The sequence below is a fragment of the Rhinolophus hipposideros genome (genome assembly GCF_964194185.1).
Source record: "Rhinolophus hipposideros genome assembly, chromosome: 17".
Taxonomy (NCBI): domain Eukaryota; kingdom Metazoa; phylum Chordata; class Mammalia; order Chiroptera; family Rhinolophidae; genus Rhinolophus; species Rhinolophus hipposideros.
The window spans coordinates 41,211,911-41,227,324 of record NC_138063.1 but is presented as its reverse complement, the minus strand read 5'-3'; the positions used below and the strand labels follow the sequence as shown (position 1 = coordinate 41,227,324).

Genomic DNA, 15,414 nt, shown 5'->3' with positions numbered 1-15,414 from the left:
CACTGATGGTAACCACTTTATAATTGCAGAAGTCAAATGTGACTTGTATTCCTCTTCTGTTTTCGGTATATATTGAGTATTACAATTTTAATAGTTTTTTTCTTAAATCATGTATACATTCTTTTGGCACCATATATATTTTTATACATACACACACGGATATCTACAGATATACATATATATTCATGGGAGGTGGAGTACAACATAGGAAATATAGTCAATGGAATTGTAACAGCTATATTCAATGTCAGAGGGTAGTAGATTGGGGGGGTTATCACTTTGTCTAACTATTACATTGTTTTGTATACCTGAAACTAAAAAAAAAAAAGTAAATGACAGTTTGCCTTCAAAGAGCCTGTAGTCTAATCGAGATCGTTGCAGTGTAATGAAATAGGAGCTTAAAAGGTTTATATGAAGTATAGTTGCATGAACAGAGGATTAAGTAGTTGTGGTTGGGATGAGTTATATAGATGTTGTTGGTGATTGTTTTAAACTATATTCCATATAAAAGAATTTTCTATTAAAGCTAAATTCAAGGTTTGATATTAAGCTTTAATATACCTATATAATTCTGTAACTTTAATACATTTTTTCTATGTGTGGGAAATGCTTCATATTATATTTGTTCCTTGCAACCATAGGTTTAATTCTATAGTGCTTTTTAGTTTTAACATTACACTGGAATGACATTAAAGTTTGATCCACCTGAATTTGAAGTATAGTGTATGGGTCTGTGTTGGAACTTTCCAATGGTACATTTAGTTGCTACCAAAACCTCATGATAATGGACTCAATTAATGGGTTCTGAAATATGAACCCCAGAAGTATTTTTGCAAGCACCAGTGCATTTGGAGATACTTGTTCAAGAAATGTTTTTTGGGACACTTACTATGTGCCAGATCTTATGAGCAAAAATGAATCATACAGTCCAAGTTTTAAGGGATTGTGTAGTGTATCATGTTATCTGGAAATATAATGGAAGAACTAGGTGTGTGTTTGGGGCCAGGGGGATTACTGTCAGACCAAGCTTACCAATTGAATTAAGTCTAATTAACCTGTATGTACTATGCTGAAGGCATGGTTGTCATCATGCCTTGGCTTTAGGATTAAGTCTAAAACTTTTATCTTGAGTGACTATTCTCATTGATTGCAAGTGGACGAGAGAAGTGCTGTGTTGAGAAAGAGGCCATGTGATAGAGTGGTTAAATCCATGAATTCTGGATCTAGACTGCCAATTTTCGAAAGCCATATATGTAAAGCATTTTGAAGAGTGTCTGGCATATAGTAAGAAATACATGTGTTAGCTGTTGCTGTCATTCTGAAGCAGGAACCATTATGTATCGATTCCTGCTGTGGACTGTCTCAGAGGCAATGGGATACTAACAACAAGTTGTAACAGAAGTTTCACATACTGATTACTTATTATTCCCTTTATGGTTTTTTAGACTCTTGATTCTAGGAGGAAACAGAAAAAGAATGAATGACCAAAGTAATAACATGAGAAAATTTAAATGATTAGAAAATCTTAGAAAATTCTTAAATTTCCATCTTTTTTTGGCAAGGGGGAGGAGTGGGAATACTTAAAAAATTGTCATGTAATATACATAACAAAATTTATCATCTTAACCATTTTTAAGTGTACAGTCCAGTTAAATACATTTTCTAATGTTCAGCCATCACCACTGTTCATCTCCATAACTCTTCATCTTGTGAAACTGAAACGCTATACTCATTAAACTCATTAAACAGTAACTTCCGGTCCACCTCTCCCTGCAGCCACTGGCAACCACTATTCTACTTTCTGTCTCTGTAATTTTGACTGCTCCAAGTACCTCATATAAGTAGAATCATACAGTATATGTCTTTTTGTGACTGACTCATTTAACTTATCATAATGTCCTCGGGGTTTATCCATGTTGTAACATATTGCAGAATTTCCTTCCTTTTTTAAGACTGAATAATATTCCATTGAATATTATAGACCACATTTTGTTTATCCATTTGTGCATATACTGATGGACATTTGTGTTGCCTCCATCTTTTGACTATTTTGAATAAGGTTGCTATGAACATGAGTATACAAATAACTCTTCAAGACCCTGCTTTTAATTATTTTGGGTATACAATCAGAAATGGAATTGCTGAATCATGGTAATTCTATTTTTAATATTTTGAGGAACTGCCATACTGTTTTCCATAGTGGCTTTACCATTTTACATTCCCACCAACAGTGCACAAGCGTTTCCATTTCTCTACATTCTTACCCACCCTTGTTGTTTTTTGTTTTCTTTCTTAGCCATCCTGATGGATGTGAGGTGCTATCTCATTTTGGTTTTGACTTGCATTTCCCTAACGATCAGTGATTTTGAGCTTCTTTTCATGCACTTATTGGCCATTTCTGTATCTTTGGAGAAATATATATTCAAATTCTTTGCCTATTTTTTAATCAGGTTTTTTTGTTGTTGAGTTATATATAGTTCTTTGTATATTCTGAATATCAACTTCTTATTAGATAGAGGATTTGCAAATATTTTCTCCCATTCTGTGGATTACTTTTTCACTCCGTTAATTGTGTCCTTTGATGCACAGGAGTTTTTAATTTTGATACAGTCTAATTTATCTATTTTTTTTCTTTTCTTGCCTGTACTTTTGGTATTATATCTAAGAAATTGTTGCCAAATCCAGTGTCATTAAGTTATTGCCTTATGTTTTCTTCTAAGAGTTTTATAATTTTAGCTCTGATGTCTAGGTTTTTGCTGCATTTTGAGTTAAATTTTATATGTGGTGTAAGGTTTGGGTTTAACTTCATTCTTTTCAATATGGATATCCAGTTTCCCAGCACCATTTGTCAAAAAGACTGTCCTTTCCCATTGGATGGTCTTGGCACCCTTGTCAAAAACCATTTGGTCATCTATGTGAGAATTTATTTCTATTCTATTTCATTGGTGTATATGTCTGTCTTTATGCCAGTACCACACGTTTTTGATTATTGTAGCTTTTTATTCAGTTTTGAAATCAGGAAGTAGGTGACCTTCAACCTTGTTCATTTTCAACATTGTTTTGGCTATTCAGAGTCCCTTGAGATTCCATATGAATTTTAGGACAGATTTTTCTATTTCTGCAAAAAACATTATTGGGATTTTGACTGAAATAGCATTGAATCTGTAGATCGCTTTGGGTAGTATTGACATCTTAATACTGTCTTCAGTCCATGAACGTGAGATGACTTTCCGTTTGTGTTTTTAATTTCTTTCAGAAACACTTTGTAGTTGTTGTTAAGCTTATTCCTAAGTATTTTATTCTTTTAGATGCTATTGTAAATGGAATTGTTTTCTTAATTTTCTTTTCAGATCGTTAATTGTTAATGTATAGAAACACCACTTATTTTTACTTATTCACTTTGTATCCTGTAACTTTGGTGAAAATCTCTACTTCTTAGTTGTAGTTTTTTAATTCCTAGCTGAGATAAACATTAGAAACTCTTAATTATTTTAATGGAAGTTGGGAGTTTAACTACTACTACTTCACCTGCATCCTTTACTGCTCTATAAGCTCATTATTTAATAGATGATTCTGATTCATGTTTGCATTAAAGCTCTCTTTCAACATATAGGATTGCTAATGCAATCAGGGCACATTAATGTTCATTTAGAAATCCAGGTATTGTTTTATCTTTTTTCTTAAAGAAGCTTTTTTCTAAAATTATCAAAACACAAAGTAAGCAGTGATAAGTTATCCCTCTCTTCCACCCACACATACAGGCAACCACTTGTATTATTTTTGTTTGTGTGTGTTCATCTGTGTTCTTTTCTATTTTAAACTAAGTTTTTCTTCTTTTTAATTTTAGGAAATATTACACATATACGAAAGTAAAGATAATAGTATAATGAACTCATATATACCTATCACTCAGCTTCTACCATTGTCAGTACATGGCCAATCTTTATTTACCTATATTCCGTGTGCTTCTCTATCCCTCTTCCACTGAGTTATTTTGAAGTCTCTAACATAATTTCATCTATAAATAGTTGCATATAGTCCAGTAGTCTTTTTTTTAACAGCTTTATTGGGGAATAATGTGTACTTCCGGGATATTTTATAAGTCAAGTTTTTGTCCTTTCAGTCTTAGTTGTGGAGGGCGCAGCTCAGCTCCAGGTCCAGTTGCCGTTGTTAGTTGCAGGGGGCACAGCCCACTATCCCTTATGGGAGTCGAACCGGCAACCTTGTGGTTGAGAGGACTGCTCCAACCTAGTGAGCCATCTGGCCACCCGGGAGCTGAGCGGCAGCTCATTGACTTCATTCTAGTTATGGAGGGTGCAGCTCGCTGGCCCACATGGGAATTGAACCGGCAGCCCTGTTGTCCAGACCTCGCGCTCTAACCAACTGAGCCACCCGTCTGCCCCTCCTGTAGCCTTTTAAAAAAAAGAATTCCATTGTCACACTAACAAAACAAATTCTCTAATATCATCTAATAATACCTAGTAGATGATAGTGTTCAAATTTTCCCACTTATCTAAAATGTCTTTTTTAGTTGGTTTGTTCAAATATGTACTTAAAAGACATTTCCATGTTGTATTTGATTAATATATCTATTGTTTTTTTCAGTGAGGTCTCAAATTTGTTGTTAGTGATAAAGATCTTTTTTTAAAGTGAACTAGTCTTTTGGTCATATGTCTAGGGACAAATATGAATATTTTACATTAATTCTGCTCTTCACTTGACTACACTGTTTTCTCAGAAAATCTAGTGTGAAACACTGAGGAAGGTTTCAAGTTTTAGAACTGATTTGCCATTCATTCAGTGAGTAGTTATTGAATTACATGCCAGGAATGGTAGTAGGTACTGAGGACACATCAGTGAGGAAGACACAATAGATTTTGTGGGCATAGTATTCATTTTTATATAGGAAAATATTTATGCAATACAATTATATAAATGAAATGATAGCAGAAATAAGCCAGACACAAGATAGTCTGTCTTCGTAACACTGGTAACAACAATGTAATCAGCTAATTACACTCCTTTTAAAACTAGCAAGGAATGAACAATGTCTCCCAAGGTCTGCTGAAGAGCAGCTATATCTTCCTTTTGGTTTATGATACTGTGATCCCAGGACGTACGCTTACCAATAAGAACAGCTTCAAGTAAACTATTAATATTATAGGAGCTACATATTATAAAGCTTATTCTTTGTGACCTGGAAGTGAAGCAAATACAGTATTTTGAAATAATTGAAATAAGACCAGATGTACTTGAATTTTTGTTAAACATTTGATAAAGGAGAATTAGTGTTTTGCCATAAGGTTATCCTTCAAATAATTACTTTCTGTTGTTTTAAACTGGTTATACGAAGATCATTACATTTTTATTATGCAGAGTCCCTTTTTTACTCATCTTTACATCCCTCTAGGTAAAAGTGCTTGGCACATAGTATAAAATCAGTAAATGGTATCTGAAGGATTTGCGTAGTTTATAGCTAGATCAATGGAACATTTTCTTGAACATCAGTTTCTGAAATCCCATAATATATGGAAATACTTTACTACCATTTACTTTAAATTTTGTATTTTATAAGACTGTAGAAAGTTGGGAAAGGAAAAATAAGTCACCATTCTACAGAATGACATTTGTTTATTCTTTTCTAGTTTTAAATGATATGCATATAGCTTATTATATTGTGATAAGTGAACACACTGTTTTATATCTGGATTATTTTTGCTGTTTTATTTAACTAAAGTGTGATGTTTTTAATGTTGCACATCATTGTCAGAATTTTTATATATACTTACTTATTTTAAAAATAAAACTGGGCCAGTTTTATTTTTAGGCTCTTAATATAGCAGCAATAAAATATTTGGAAAGTTCTTCATGTTTTCTGTATTTCAGGATCTTCAGGACACCTCTATTTTATGATGAGGCTGCATCAAGAAAATAAATAATCTACTGTTTGATAAGAACAATATGCCATATTCATCAGATTATAGAATACATAAAACTCACAAAGATTATACAGTATATAATTTTTTTAATTGTCTCCTCCTCATGGCTATACTCTACTAGTCATCACACTCCCAGGGGAGTTAGTTTATATTCACTGAAAAACTTTAAGAGAGGAATACAGCAGTTGTTGGTATATTTGATTAATATTCATATGCTTTATGAATGGTAGGTATGCGACATATATTTGAGAGAAGATAACCTCTGGTGCATTATAATATATTGATCAGGCTATATTTTTTGAATCTTAAAATCACTTATGGTGTCTTAAAGGTATTAAATGAGCACTATTTAAAAAAAATTAATATGTTATTTAGAAACATTTTGGTTGAGCCTAGGCAAATTTGCTGAAAGCAGGATTTTTTTAAGAGTCCGTTGTCAATGTGTTTCACATAGTTCCACATAAAATTAGAACCTTCCACTGTGTGATAACATCAAAGACATGCCTGAAGGGTACTTAATTTTTTTTTTAAGGTGGGGAATCCACTTGGAGAAACCAGTGTAAGAGGCTATTTGAAAGACATCAAACGTGGACTTGTCCGGACTTCGCAGGTTTTGAAGTATATATAGGAATCAAAATTGACTCATTACTTTTAAACTTTCACGTCAGTTTAAAAAAAGAAAAGTTACGGTAGTACTTAAGATATGTAATTTTTACTCAGGTATCCAAGAAAGTCTACTCATAGGAACTTAAATGGTGTTATATATATCTAGAGCTTTCTTTTTTCCTTATTGACCAAAACATAACAAAATCATAGCAAAAACATATATACAAAATAGCACGTACACTGATTACAAGAGTATAACAAGCTACATGCATTTCTTTTAAAACTAGGAAATAATAAAATCTCTCAACTTCTGTTGAAGAATAGCAATATATGAACCAGGCCATTTTTGGGAGGAAATTTTAGAGACATTTGTGACTGAGTTTTTATATCTTTTATCTTTTGGATAATTATATCCTTTCATGATTATTCATTCTAGTGTCTTATGTTACTTTTGTGACAAATGCTGCTAGTGTCAGGGTTAAATACGTTATTGATGATGTATAGTCTTTAGGCTTTGAATTCAGAAATAACAAGTTTTAATAGAATTTAATAGAAATTTCAGAATTTTTTAAATTTTAAGTTTTAGTAAAGCATTCATTTGGGTATGATTTTATTTTTTTGCCTTTTTAAATCTCAATATTAGGTTTATTATTTAAAAAACACATAACCATGGAATTTAGAATATTTATTTTTCAGAATGCCACCATTTTAATAAATGGTCTCTTGTCCATGGCAGGTTCTACAATCAGCATCCCATCTAATAATATTTTCTATATCTGGTAAATGTGGTTATCAGTTTCATAGGAAACCAAACAGATTTTGGGGGACACAGTTGAAACTCCTTTGAAGAAAAGTATGGAGGCTCTAATATAACAGGATAAATATTTCTTGATTCAGTTTTGGATTGCTTCATTTATTTTCTCAGATGTTTCATCAACAATCCGAAAAAGATTTTTGGATAACATTTATATTAAGACTACACAAATTAACAGTGAAAGGAATTATATGTAATTTTGGTCCATTTTCATTATTAAGAATACTATCAGTCACTTTCACATCTGTTATATTTGTATTACCATCCATAAGTTCAATAAAATCCACAAAAATTAATTTATCCATTTTGAGATAATTAAATTTTAAAGAGCAAACCAGGCACAGCTTAAATATGACTGCATCTCACTTTGAATTCTCACTTTGAAGTTGAAATAATTTATTAGGCAATTAAAGAAACACTCGTAGTAGTATTTTTGATAGAAGTTAAATTACCTGGTCTATATATAAAGCCACTGTTTGTCAAGAAAGCTGTTATTCGGCTTATTTATGATTCAAACCCATAAATAACTTGTTTTAAAATGACAGTACATATATTATATATGGTTTGTTCTGGGTAAAAATTAACAGCAAGGATTTCTATTTGGTGTATAACAAATTGAATTCCACCTCGTTTCTGAATTCTTACTTAAATTTGTTTCTTATATTATAACTATACATATGGGCCTTTAATTGTTTCATTTCCTCCAAAATTCATGTATGAGTAGATGTAAGGTTAATTGTAGTAGAATGCTTAGTCTTTTGAGTGCTGTTTCCTCAATAGGTGTCTCAGGTTGCCAGTGTTACAATCCTAAATACTTTGTTGAACAGACAACCTGTTCATACAGGAGCTGCATTGTTGTATAGCCTCATTCCTTCCGATGGGTGTGGAACAGGCTTAAAGCACACTTTATAGGGGTTCTAATTGTAGATGCCTAATTGACTTGTTGAATAGCAAAATGCTAAAATTTAAACACACACACACACACACACACACACACACACACATACACACATATACACATAAACCTGTTTCAGGGCTGATCTGCATGACAGAACAAATGCCTCACAGGTGTTGAATGCTTACAAGATAAAAGAGTAGTCTTTCCATATTTCCTAAGAATTTTCTTTTGAAGTTCATGTGGATTTTCTATCTCATTGTTTCTTTTTTAAAAATGGTTCATGGCAAGAATCCATTTCATCTTTGGATGTAATTTTCACTTCCTAAAGGCAGACCCAAGTTTTAGAAGTCAGCCAAAATTAAAAACAAGAAAATTAGTCAACAAGTAAATTTTCACACACTTTGGGAAGGGAAGAAGAGAGTGAAAAACTGCTGACTCTATAATAGTCTTTGACTTAGTAGGGTCACGTTCTTTTCTTAATTCTTCAAGAATGACTTAATGCATTACTAAGTACTTCCACAGTCTCACTAGTTTGGAATCATTACCTGAAAAAGAAGGAAGCTTCTCAAGCTAAGAACTTGACAGATACATGGAAAAGACTTTAAAAATCAAAAGATCACACCAGTTTTTTATTTTTATCGTTTTTTTAATTAAAGTTTATTGGGGTGACAATTGTTAGTAATTACATAGATTTCAGGTATACAATTCTATATTACATCATCTATATATCACATTGTGTGTTCACCACCCAGAGTCAGTTCTCCTTCCATCACCATATATTTGATCCCCTTTACCCTCATGTACCACCCCCCACCCCCTATTTTTAACATGCTTAAAAAATGTTTTCCCTTTATTGTTATGTTTTATGTTTTAAGTTTTCCAACTCTCTTAGGGCAAATATTTTTCGTAAATTTGTCTAGCTTTTTATTTTGAGCTTATTGTAGATTTACACGTAGCTGTAAGAAACAATACAAAGAGATTTCTTATATAAACTTTACCCAGTTTCCCCAATGGTAGCATCTTGTACAACTGTAACAATATCACAAGCAAGAAATTGACATTGATACAGTCTACTAGGCTCCTTCAGATTCTATCAGTTTTTACGTGTGTGTGTGTATGTGTGTGTGTGTGTGCATTTTGTTCTGTGCAGTTTAAGCACGTGTAAATTCCTCCAAGGATCCCTCAGGCCACCCTTTTAAGTCCCCAGCCACCTTCCTACCACCCCAATCCCTCTAACCTTTGGCCACCCATAATCTGTCTCCATCTCTATCATTTTGTCATTTCAAGAATGTTACTTTAAGTGGAATCATATAGGATGTACCCTTTGAGATGAGCTTTATTTTTTAATTCCCTTTAAATCCAAGTTGTTGTGTGTATAAATACATCATTCTTTTTTTTTGCTGAGTAGTACCAGGATACACCACATTTTTTTTTTAACCATTCATGCATTGAAGGACATTTGTGTTTCTTCTATCTAGAGATGGAATTTGAGATAGAGGGCCAAAGTATAACACAAAAAATTCTCCAGGCCCTTTATTTTATAATATCTGAATTTCTTGGCATTAACTCATTACCGCTTGGGGCCATAAGAAAAGGTGACTTCCCTATCAATATTTATGTGACTTAATTTTATCTCCAGTTGGCATCATGGAAGGGATGATGGTGATTTGTTTTTTAAAACTCTTATTTGTCTTAATGTTCAAAAGATTGTCCTAAATTAAACAGGTAATAAAAAATCCTCTTAGATATGACAAATTTATTAATTTTTCTATACATATTATCTGGAAAACTATATTTTTATTTATTTTTATTTTTTTTATTGGGGCAGGGGAACAGGACTTTATTGGGGTACAGTGAGTACTTCCAGGACTTTTTTTTTTTCCAAGTCAAGTTGTTGTCCTTTCAATCTCAGTTGTGGAGGGTGCCGTTCAGCTTCAAGTTGTTGTCCTTTCAGTCTTAGTTGTGGGGGGCGCACACTCAGCTCCAGGTCCAGTTGCCGTTGCTAGTTGCAGGGGGCGCAGCCCACCGTCGAGGAATCGAACTGGCAACCTTGTGGTTGAGAGCCCACTGGCTCATGTGGGAATTGAATTGGCAGCCTTTGGAGTTAGGAGCACGGAGCTTCAACCTTCGGAGCCACCGGGCCGGCCCTGGAAAACTATTCTAAATGTATAACTTATTAGAATCCATAGATAAACAACCAAAGACAAACAAATCTTTGATTTTTCAGAAATCAGTCAACTTGTAGGTGTATATTGGGGATTTACTCTGCCCCAAATAAATTCTTGAGTAGATAAGGAATTCTTAAAACTTTCTAGTTATTATTCTTAAAGTAAATAAAATATCCACAACTGGGAAAATTATAGAATAGTAAAAAGATTGATTTAAGTATCAGAGAAAGTACACACAGAAGTTTCCTCCCCTTTTATGAGAATCACATCACAGAAAAAAGAGAACATAGAGAAAACCAGTTTTGTTTTGTTTCCCTTCTTCCGCCTCCGCTCACCCTCCCCACTCCTGTTCAAGCTGTTGTTTCTCAGTCTAGTTGTGTAGGACACAGCTCCCTGGCACATGCTGGTATTACGGGCCTTGGCCCCCACCCCCCAGGCAGTCAGTCGCCGTCATTGGTCGGTAGCTCTCACCAGCTGCCAGCCGCTCACTGCAGCCCAGCTCCAGTAGAGGACGCAGCTCACTGGCCCTTGTGGGAATTGAACCTGCGACCTCTGCATTAGGAGCACAGCACTCGAGCTACCGGGCCAGCCCGAGAAAACCAGTTTAATGTTGCTAAATAGACTTAATTTTTTATTGATTTTTAACAGCTGTATATTATTCCATCAAGTGGTTATGTATTTTATTTAAGCATGTCCCTATTTTAAGTATTTTATATTACTATAAATTGTTCAGTGTTCTTTGTAACTATGGGTTTCTCTATAGTTTGGAATGTGTTCTTCTCCCCCCCCCCCACATATTACAAGATTCTATTTATATGTAATGTCCAGAATGAGCAAATACATAGAGATAAAAAGTGGATTAGTGATGTATAGGGCTGGGGTGTTGGAGAAGCTGGGGGATGATAGCTAAGGGGTACAGAGTTTCTTTTTGAGGTGATGAAAATATCCTAAAATTAATTGTGGTGATGGTGTTTGGTAGAAGTTAGAAAATGTAGGAGAAGGAGGAGGGGTGGGAGGCAGTCTGGAATGTATTCTTAGGTTAAAATCCAAGAAGTGAGATATTGATGAAAAAGGGTCCTGTTATGTATTGCTAAATTGCTTTCCAAAAGAATTGTGCCAATTTATAATATCACCAGCAAAGTTTGGGAGTATAGTTTTACAACACTTTTATCAACATTTGGTATTATACTTTTGTTAAGTAATTTCTTTTGGTTTGGGTTTATATTTAGTTGCTAGTGATGTTGAATATATCCATGTTTGTTTAATGGCTGTTTTTCTCCTTTTAATTATTGTTTCTGAAAATTAGAAATGTTGCTCTATTTTGTCTTTATCTTCCTTGCCCGTCAGCCTGCTTTCTTCACAATAGTTACCTAAGTCCCAGAGGCAGTGGTCTTCTGTTACGTTTTTGTCTCAGTCTCAATTAAAATTAAAAATATAACATATCTTGAGATAAAAACACTAGTGCCCTTTGTTAAATGCTTTTTGTAAGCAATTTTGCTCCTTGTCCAGGACTTCTGCCACAGTCTATTTTAATCCAAGAAGACTGGAGCCTACATAAGCACTGTTAGCAAGTACACTGGCTATGTCAGAACATAGACCTTCACTTATAGTGAACTTCTAATTATATGCTTGACCCTGCTATTAGAAAGGAAGTAACTCACTTTAGGCAGAGAAAATTTCATTCTATTTGGCTGTCATATAATAGACTAAAAGAAATATGTTACAGATACACTTTTGTGACCTCAGGTTACAAGTAAGGAAAAGTAACCCTTTTCAAACTAATGGGACTTAGCTCATTATTTAGAGGCCAGACTCAAGTGACTTAATAGTGTAGCATTAGACTCGTAAAGAAACTTATGAGTAGATTAACTGCTTTAGAAATGGTAAGATGTATAAATAAAGTACTCTGTTTTCTTTTTTCTTTTTATTTTTCAGGTTTACAAGTAAAAGTAAACAAACTGAAAAAGGAACGAATTTTGTAAGTATCAATATATAACACTGATGTCTTGTTATAAAGTAATTGATATCAATGTCCTATTTGATCTCAATGTCTTATTTATAAAGAAATTAGCTTTAGTTAGTGTGGACGTTGAATAGTTAGTTGACAGTGAGTTTTTCAGAATTCTAAGGTAAAAAGAATAACTTAGTCATTTTGAGTAGTCTTAGGTAACATTTGCTTATATCTATATTTTAACATAACTTTAATGCATAATTTTTTTCTGTAATGTATTAAGATGGAAATTGATCTGTAAACTCCTTTTGATCTGTCAACAGCATTCTTTTCTCAACTATGATTAACAACTGGAATTTAAGATACTACTTGGGGGAGCAGAATAATTCTGGGATTTCTAAGGTCCTATAAGAAATGGGTAATTTAGACCCCTTTTAACTCATTTGAAATTACCAATGGTTCCCCTAAATTGTTTTGGTTGTTAAGCTCAGAATCAGATCTGATTTTCTAAGTCAAGAGCAGATTTCACTCATGGTTCTTTTGAGCTTCCACAGTCAGGAATCTGAAACAGGATATAGTAGAATCTTATTACTTATAACAACAGTTGTGGTCATTGTGACTAATACTGCATTTGCTTTATGGTATATACTAATGGGTCTCAGTTACTTCATATTCCTAAAGCCTCCAAGGCTGTAGCCAAAAGCCAGTTTACCAACCACCCATCAAACACACCTACCTGTTTTCTCCATTGTAATATGAATAATGAATATTGGAAAGTTTTTCCTTACACCTACCTACAAAGTCATGTTGGAAGATGACTTAGATTCAGAAATACAAAATAATAAATTTTTAAAACAGTTTTTTTGAAGAATAATTTTATGATTCTTCTTAACTAGTGATAATTTTAAATGCTTTGCACTGTTGAAAGTGTACATGTTCTTACCTTAAAGGTGTTTTTTTTTTTTAAATATCCTACCCGTAGAATAATCCATTTTTCTGTTTGTGCAGTAGAGCTGTGTGTAGTTCCCATAATGGAGAGATGTTTCTTATAGAGTAAATTAAATAAATCATTTATGAATAGTAAGTTTAGGATGTGTATCTTATTAGGATAGTTTCTTACTAAGAGAGAAGAAAAACACCAGAAGTGACTTTTACGGTAAGGAATATGTATTTTTTTCATATAAAAGGCTCAAAGTAGGGAGATTCTAGGACTGGTTATTCAATGAGTCAAAAATCATCAAAGACTCCGGTTCTTTCTGTCTTTTTTTCTCTGCCACCTTCAGCGTTCTGGCTGCCCTATTAGCCTTCACTTAATGCAGAATGGCAAGATGGCTGTCATCCTCGTTATCACTTACAGAACCTCGCTGTGTCCCTTTCTACTAATTATAAAAGTTTTCCAGACGCAGCGTCCAGTACATTTCCTCTAACTCACTGATGATTATTGTGTGTACATTCTTAAACAGTAACTGGCAGAGAAAATTAAATTGACAGGATTCACTTAGACTACTAAAGATCTGACAGTACTTTATGTGTATTCTAAGATTGAGCAAATAAGTAAATATATTTTTGATAATAAGAGCCAGGTTTCTCACTGTTAGTAGAAAGGAGTTACAAATAAGAAAAGGGAGAAGGGTAGGATGAACTCTATGCTGCTGGGTAGGAATTGGAGTTATTAATATGAATTCATGGTTTTTAATATGGAGATGGATACATATAGAAATAGATGAAGATACGTGTTAATGTGTGTGAGGACATATATACATTTCCTAGGCGTGGTCCTTTGAGAGGGCGTAGAAACAGTGATTCCCAATAGTAATGAGCACACCTAAAGCCCAGATACTGATTTCCAAAGACGATTCTCCAGTAAAAGGAATTAGGTTCTTTGGAGAATTGTCTGATTTTAGGGCTTGAGGGTATGTAAAGTTCAAGATGAGCTGGAACATCTTGTGATAACCAGAAAATAAGGAAATGTGCATAAAGCAGTGGGGGAATGTTGAAAAAATACAAAAGAGAACTTAAAAAAAAACTCCTAATGGCAAAATCTAGGACAATCTGAACAAAGAAATAATGATAATAATGAATTATTCTACCCATGGAATAAATGGAGAGTCCTTTTTTAGTAGAATTCTAATTACTAAATATAGAAAGAATGTTAGAAATAGTAAATCACCATTTGGCAAAAGATAGCAATAATTACTGAAGGCAAGAATGGTTAATTAGGTTAAAATTAGTGAAAGTATGATGAAAAACAATAATTGTAAATGTTGCAAATTACTCAAAGTATCTCCCACAAGATAGGTAATAATTGTAAAGGGAACATTATAATATTACAGTTGGAGGGACCAAGCAGATTTCATCTCAATCAAATGATCAAAGTTAATATCACTGGTAATGAGATATGTCAACCTCATGTACCTCCTGATATGATGCACTAAGAAGAACACAACATTACTTCTGTTGTATTCTTACCAAAAATGTTATCATGGAATTTTATCGTGGGAAAGACCAGGCAAACCCTAGTTGAAGGACAACAAAAGAACTGGCTAGTAGTTTTCAAAAGCGTCAAGGCTGTGAAAGACAAAAAAATGATGAGGAGACATGACATTAAATGCAATGTAGGATCCAGGATTGCATCCTGGACCAGAAAAATGATACTAGAGAGATAGTTAGCAAAATTTGAATAAGGTCTGTAGATTAGTTAATGGTATTGTATTGATGTTAATCTTTTATTTTGATAATTGTATTATGATTATGTGAGCTAGTACTGTTTTAAGAAGCCAGATGATGATAGGTATACAGGTATTCTTTGTTCTATGTATATAACTTACTTGTAAATCTAAAGTTATTTTAAGCTGAAACATTAAAACCATTTTTTAAGATTCATCCCTTGAGTCTGGAGAGAAGATCAACTTCCCTCCAAGCAGCTGCTGGATTTTGAAAAAAAATCGCCATTCTTTTAGCAAAGAATAAGGAGATGACTGTTGGATAAGCAACAAAAAAAAAGTATAACTGCATTTAGACTACTATGTTTCCCGAAA

General features: G+C 33.5%; 1 protein-coding gene across 6 annotated transcripts in view; it reads left to right on the top strand.

Annotated features, from left to right (window-relative positions):
• The window catches only part of RBBP8 (RB binding protein 8, endonuclease), a 99,429-nt gene that overhangs the window by 21,855 nt on the left and 62,160 nt on the right, over positions 1-15,414 (top strand). For all 6 annotated transcript variants that reach the window (XM_081078771.1, XM_081078774.1, XM_081078770.1 and 3 more), the window contains exon 3: positions 12,361-12,403. In XM_081078771.1, the coding sequence (XP_080934897.1) occupies positions 12,361-12,403 (43 nt within the window). The remainder of the gene's footprint in view (positions 1-12,360; positions 12,404-15,414) is intronic.